We start from the raw sequence: 7,292 nt of genomic DNA on the forward strand, positions 1-7,292 counted from the left end.
GCCATATGCTTCCTTCCTTTTCTTGACCGAAACCTTAATTTCTCTAGTCATCCAGCATTCCCCACACCAACCAGCCTTGCCCTTCACCCTAACATGAACATGCTGTCTCTGGACTCTGGTTATCTCATTTTTGAAGGCTTCCCATTTTCCAGCTGTTCCTTTATCTGTGAATATCTGTCCCCAATCAACTTTCTTGCCTAATACCTTCAAAATTGCCCTTCATTTAATTTAGAATTTTAACTTTTAGGTCCTGTGTATCCTTTCCCATCACAGTTTTAAGACTAATAGAATTATAATCACTGGCCCCAAACTGCTCCCCCACTGACACCTCAGTCACCTGCCCTGCCTTATTTTCCTAGAGTAGGTCAGGTTTTGCACCTTCTCTAGTTGGTACATCCACACACTGAATCAGAAAATGTTCTTGTACACACTTAACAAATTCCTCTCCATCCAAGCCGTTAACATTATGCTAGTCCCAGTCTGTGATTGGAAAGTTAATGTCCCCTACCATGACCACACTTTTATTCTGTTCTGAAGGATAACTGAGATCTCCCTCCAAATTTATTTCTTAATTTCCCACTGACTACTGGGGTGATTATAGTACAATCCCAATAAAGTGATCATCCCTTTCTTATTTCTCAGTTCCACCCAAATAACTTGCCTGAATGTATTGTTTTATTCATTTGTGGGATGTGGATGTCCCTGGCTGGCCAGCATTTGTTGCCCATCCCTAGTTGCCATTGAGAAGATGGTGGTGAGCTGCCTTATTGAACCACAGTAGTCCACCTGCTGTGGGTTGACCCACGATGCCATTAGGGAGGATTTTGACGCAGCGACAGTGAAGGAACAGCAACATATTTCAAAGTCAGAATGGTGAGTGGCTTGGAGGGGAACTTGAAGGTGGTGGTGTTCCCATGTATCTGCTGCCTTTGTCCTTCTAGATGGAAGTGATAATGGGTTTGGGAGGTGTTGTCTGAGGATCTTTGGTGAATTTCTGCAGTGCATCTTGTAGATACTGCTGCTACTGAGCGTCAGTGGTGGAGGGAGTGGATGCTTGTGGAAGTAATGCCAATCAAGTGGGCTTCTTTGTCTTCGATGGTGTCAAGCTTCTTGAGTTGTTGGGGATGCACTCATCTAGGCAAGTAGGGAGCATTCCATCACATTCCTGACTTGTGCCTTGTAGATAGTGGTCAGGCTTTGAGGTGTCAGGAGGTGAGTTACTCGCCGCAGTATTCCTAACTTCTGACCCGGTCTTGTATCCACTGTGTTTATGTGATGAGTCCAGTTGCATTTCTGGTCAATGATAACCCCCAGGATGTTTATAGTGGGGGATTCAGCGATCACCATTGAATGCCAAGTGGTATTGGTTAGATTGTCTCTTATTTGAGATGTCATAGCCTGGCATTTTCCTGGGACTATTCTTCCTAAGTACAGCCATAATATTATCCCTAATCAAAAACACCACCCACCCCATCTTGCTTCCCTTTCTATCCTTCCTATACCATCTATACCCTGGAACATTAAGCTGCCTGTCCTGTCCATCCCTGAACCACACATCTGTAGTTGCAACGATATCCCAGTCCCATGTTCCCAAATATGCCCTGAGTTCATCTGCCTTACCTGTTAGGTCCCTTGCATTGAAATAAATGCAGTTTAATTTATCAGTCCTACCTCGATCTCTGCTTTGTTCCTGCCTGCCCTGACTGTTTGACTTATTCCTTTTCCAAATGTACTAGTCTTAGTGTGATCACTTTCCTCACTATCTTCTTGGTTCCCCCCTCCCTTTACTAGTTTAAATCATCCTGAGCAGCTCTAGCAAATCTCCCTGCTAGTATATTAGTTCCCTTCCAATTCAGATGCAATCATCCTTCTTATACAGTTCATTTCTATCTCAGAAGAGATTCTAATGATCCAAAAATGTGAATCCTTCTACCCTACACCAGCTCCTCAGCCAGGCATTCATCCGCTCTATCCTCCTATTTCTATCCTTACTGGCTCATGGCAGAAGTTAAAGGTTGATCAGACTGAAGTCTTCGAGACATTAACACGAGAAGACAAGATAGATGAAGATAAACTATTTCCACTAGTTGCTGATTCTAGAACAAGGGGTCATAGTCTGAGAATCAGGGCCAGACTATTGAGGAGACACTTTAGAAAGCATTTCTACAGACAAAGGTGGTAGTGATTTGGAACTCACTTCTGCAAATGGCAGTGTATTCTGGATCAGTTGTTAATTTTATATCAGTTAAGGCATATATATGGAGTTAGGCCAAAGATTAGCTACGATCTCATTGACTAGTGGAACAGCCTCACGGGGCTGAATGGTCTACTCCTGTTCTTATGTAACCTGAAGGACAGCATTCTCTATGACAAAACTTCTCTTACTAATATTGTCATGGACAGATGCAACTGCAGCAGGCATTTTGGTGAGGATGAGATCAAGAATGTTTTTCCATTTAGTTGGTTCCCTCACCACCTGTCCCACCTTGGCATCTGTTACCTTTAGGAACTAACTAGCACAGTTGTGGTCCAGCCCATCTTGGTGCTGGATATTGAATTGCCCCTCCCAGAGTACATTCTGCACCTTTGCCAACTTCGGTGTTTCCTCCAAGTGGTGTCCAACGTGGAAGAACACGGACTCATCAGCTGACGGAGGACGGTAGGTGGTAATCACTTGGAGGTTTCCTTGCCCATGTTTAACCTGAAGCCAAGATAGTCATGGGGTCCGGAATCAATGTTGAGAATTCCACGCCTCCCTGTTGCGGTGCGCCCACAGACACCCGCCTTCTCTTTCCAAGACTTCTTATTGGTTGGAGGACCTACTGCAGCCAGGTCCTCCAATTTTCTCTATTGGTTGGAGGATCCATGGCTGGTGTGACCTCCAAGCCTTGCTATTGCTCGCTGCTTTCGTCAATCATTACCGCGGCCGCCATTACTGTTCCAGTCGCGGCTGAGGGAAGCAGCGCGGATGTTCTGTTGACTATGAAAGGTGTGGGAGTAGCGCAGAATCACTTGGGTGCTCCGGTTTGGATGCATTTATTTCATCGTTCGCCGCTCAGATCGTCGCAGAGCTCACTTTCCGCTGGTGCCGCCGACGCTGCCCGCTGACCAATATAGGGCGGTTTCTGGCGCGCTGGGCACTGTGGGTACGGACGGATGCCATTGATCCCGGGGTGGTGGCCCCAACTCGCCGTAGGTTCACACAGGCGAGGTTCGCCTCCGCTCAAACTTTAGTCCTGTTTATTTCTCTTTCTTTGTCGCTCCCTGTCTACACAGATTCCGCCGCTCGAGCCCAGCATTTTCCATTTCAATCTCAGGAACTGCATTATCATCAGTATTATCCTGCTTTTACCCTGGACCCAGGAGCCTCTTTTTTTTTAATTTCAGTTCGCGACTCAAGTTGGTAAGAAGGCTACACGTGGGGATCACAGGGAACGGCAGGTCACCTGCCCCCAACACCTTAAGCTTATTGCCAATGTACAGCGCAGCTGGCTTTATCGGGATCTTTATTGCCATTGTTGGATCTTGCTGATGGAAGGAGAGAGTAGTGATCACACTGTGGGCCAGACAAAGATATTTTCCTCATGTGAACTTGCCTTCAGCTGCATCCCTGTCTCAGGGAATCATATGCATTGTTATAATGGAGAGGCCCTCAGTGAAGCTGGAGATGATGGGAAGAGCTGTAGTTCCCTGCCATCTTTGGGGGTTCATGAGCACAGTTTGATCAGGAACAGTCCATTCACCTGCTCTGTGTGTGGAAAAGTATTTGCTTATCTGTCCCACTTGCAGGCACACCAGCTTGTTCACACAGAGGAAAGACCATTTCAGTGTTCCGACTGTAGGAAGACATTTAAATGCTCCCGGGATCTGATGAGGCACAAGCTGGCTCACACAGAGGAGAGGCCATTTCAATGTTCTGACTGTGGGAAGTGTTTTAAAAGCTTCCAGGAGCTGCAGCGACACCGGCACCTGCACAGTGGGCTGAGGCCGTTCACTTGCTCCGTGTGTGGGAAGGCATTCGCTCGGTCCTTCAACCTGCTGGCACACCAGAGAGTTCACACTGGGGAGAAGCCGTTCTCCTGCTTCATTTGTGGGAAGGGGTACAGTCGGCTAACCCACCTAGTGAAACATAAGGAAATTCATAGTGATGAGAGACCTTTCAGATGCTCTGACTGTGGGATGAGCTTTAATAGCTCCCAGAAGCTGAAGGGACACCAGCGCGAGCACACCGGAGAACAAACTTTCATCTGCTCCGTGTGTGGGAAGGGGTTCACACGGTCATCTGCTCTGCTAGCACACCAGCGAGTTCACATGGATGAGAGACCCTTTAAATGTTCCGAATGTGGGGAGACGTTCAGAACCTTCAAGTGCTTGAAGAGACACCAACATAGTCACACAGGCAAAAGCCCATTCACTTGCCCTGAGTGTGGGAAGGGATTTGCTCAGTCAACTCCTCTGATGATACACCAGCGAGTTCACACCGGGGAGAGGCCCTTCACCTGCTCTGTATGTGGGAAGGGATTCACACAGTTGTCCAACCTGCGAACACACCAGAGGGTCCATACTGGAGAGAAGCCATTCAGCTGTTCTGAGTGCGGGAAGGTATTTGCTCGATCATCCAACCTGCTGATGCACCAGCGGGTTCACACGGCCGAAAGACCATTCAAATGCCCGGACTGTGGGAAGGGCTTTAAAAGACAATGGCTGTTGGTGACACACCAGCGGGTTCACTCTGGTGAGAGGCCGTTCATTTGCTCCCTGTGTGGGAAAGGGTTCGCTCAGTCGTCGACCCTCCAGAGCCACCGGCGTGTTCACACGACTACGCCATTCGAGTGCTCTGACTGTGGCAAGAGCTTTAAAAGAGCCAGAAACTTGCTAAAGCACCAGTCATGTCATGCTGCCCAGTAGCGCAGCAGCCAATGTACGAAATGAATTGAAGGCTTTCAGTCACATGTGCTGCTGCTTAAACTTTCAAACTGTTGCGCTGACGATTCCCTTTATTTGATCCTTGATTGTTAATCAATGAAGTAGTGCAAATATACGGCATTGAAAGAGGAAGTTTCACCCAACTGAATTAAAGTGAAAGTGTTCACAGTACAGAAGAAGGTCCTTCAGCCTATTGAAACTGTGCCAGTCAAAAACAAGCACCTAACTGTTCTAATCCCTTTGTTTAGCACTTGGTCCGTAGTCTTGTATTCCTTGGCATTGCAAGTATGTATCTAAATTAAACATTTCTGCCTCTAACATTCTTACAGGCACTGAGTTCTAGATTCCTGCCAACCTCCGGGGAAAAAAAGCTTTCTTTACATCCCCGCTAAACCTCCTTTCCCCTACTTCAAATATCTTCCTCAGTCATTGATCCCTCCACTGAGGAGAAAAGTTCCATCTCGGCTACCTGTCTACGCCCTTCATAATTTTATACATCTCAATCATGTCCTCTCTCATTCTGCTGTACTCCAAGAAAACAACCCACTCTATCGAACCTCTCTTCATTGCTAAAACTCTCCAGCCCTGGCGATATCCTTGTAAATTCCCTGTTCATGCTCCAGACAAACCTCCACCCCCTCCACTTTAACCCATGAACACATCCTCTTATTCCTTTCTCCCTCACTTGTTTAACCCACTTCCTCTTAGAATGTATCTGTGTTAACCACTGCACCATTCCCTGTGGTAGCATGTTCTACATTTTCACTTTGAAGATAAGTGGAGCTGACCAGTGTTCACCTTCTGAGTGCTGAAGCATTACTGAATACGTTTGTATTCATGGGCAAAGTGCCAGACAATTATAGATTCGATATCTGAGTGAGAAACCAATAATGACCTTGCACACTGTGTAGCAGTGCCAAATGTTTGTTTATAATCCCATACCTAGGAAAGAACAGGACTACAGGAGGCAGGCAACAGATACGGCCTAAACAATCCCATTTTATGGAACTGTACAACTTCATCAGAGCAGTCCACTTTACCTATGATCAATTGAAAGAGATTTGAGAAGTATGTATGACTACAGTGTACTTCCAGTCATTCTAAGTGAATCCTGTTCTTGTGAGCTTGATTGCCTGTGATCTTTAATGCTGGTACTAGGGATCATTGGTATCATGGAAATATACAGCACAGAAAGAGGCCACTGGGCCCATTGTTTCTGGACTAGCCTAAAGAGAATCATCAGCCTAATTCCACATTCCAGCTCCTGATGCAGTTGAACACTCTTCTGGGTGTGAGCACCTCAGGGCTTTTCCAGTTGCTGTTGTTCAAACTCTTTTCACACGGACACATCCTTCTGCATTCACAGGCTTATGATGTTCTGTTTCTAATGAATTGAATGACCCTTTCAGAAGCTGATGTGATGTTTGGCTTGGGTTTCCTGTGGCACATCCCCCTGTTTTACCTCTTTGTTTCTCTTCAACACAAGTATATATTACTTCCCCACTTTGAAACTGTAACCCCTAATAAACTAAAATGAAAATCACTAAAACTGGAAATGAAACTTAGAATGTCAATCCCTCTGGTGTTCACTAGTTGCAGGGAACCTTCAACTTTCTCACCAGGGACAGCTAAATGCAGAGGAAAAAAAAATCTACAAAGGAGATGCATAGCAGGCAATTAGGTCAATTGACCACTGTTGTTCAAGAGCCGTCCCATAAAGATGTTCTCAGTCCTGCCCACTCTTCTGTCTCTGAGCAAGGCGTGCAGTATTCACAATGAAAAGGCAACCATTTTCATAGATGGATATAAATCAATATGACCTGATGGCCATTATGGGGACATGCTTGCAAGGTGACCAAGGCTAGGACCTGAATATTGAAGGATATTTGACATTTTGAAAAACCAAGAAGCTGGGAAAAGTTTGACGTAGCTCTCATAATTAAGAATGACATTATAGGAAAAGATGGCCTCATCTCACAACAACAAAATGTAGAATCTGTTTGGGTAGAGATAAGATAATAAGAAAGGTAAGAGGTCACTTGTAGGAGGAGAAGTGGGTAATTTAGCCCCTTGGGCCTGCTCTGCCATATGGTACGATCATGGCTGATCTCATCTCAGCCTCAACTCCACTTTCCTGCCTGCTCCCCACAATCCTCAATCCATTATGAATTAAAAATTTACCTATCTCCTCCTCAAATTTATTCAGTGTCCTGGCATCCATCACAGTATGGGTTAATGAATCACACAGATTCCTTTTTAGGGATGTAACTTCTTCTCAACTTAGTTTTATATCTACTAACCTGTATCCTAGAACTATGACCACTCATTCTAGATTATGCCACATGAGAAAACATCCTTTCTACATC

General features: G+C 45.6%; 1 protein-coding gene across 1 annotated transcript; it reads left to right on the forward strand.

Annotated features, from left to right (window-relative positions):
* The first annotated feature begins 2,936 nt into the window (after nucleotides 1-2,936).
* On the forward strand, nucleotides 2,937-6,950 carry LOC109913594 (gastrula zinc finger protein XlCGF26.1-like). The gene has a single exon (XM_020513133.2). The coding sequence runs from the start codon at nucleotides 3,532-3,534 to the stop codon at nucleotides 4,906-4,908; it is 1,377 nt and encodes a 458-aa protein (XP_020368722.1). The 5' UTR covers nucleotides 2,937-3,531; the 3' UTR covers nucleotides 4,909-6,950.
* The last annotated feature ends 342 nt before the right edge of the window (nucleotides 6,951-7,292 follow it).

The sequence above is a fragment of the Rhincodon typus genome, chromosome 42, assembly GCF_021869965.1.
Source record: "Rhincodon typus isolate 14 chromosome 42, sRhiTyp1.1, whole genome shotgun sequence".
NCBI classification, from domain to species: domain Eukaryota; kingdom Metazoa; phylum Chordata; class Chondrichthyes; order Orectolobiformes; family Rhincodontidae; genus Rhincodon; species Rhincodon typus.

Bases quoted from the DNA above. Each gene is read 5' to 3' on its own strand.
- LOC109913594 (XM_020513133.2), top strand. From the start codon at position 3,532: ATGGAAGGAGAGAGTAGTGATCACACTGTGGGCCAGACAAAGATATTT.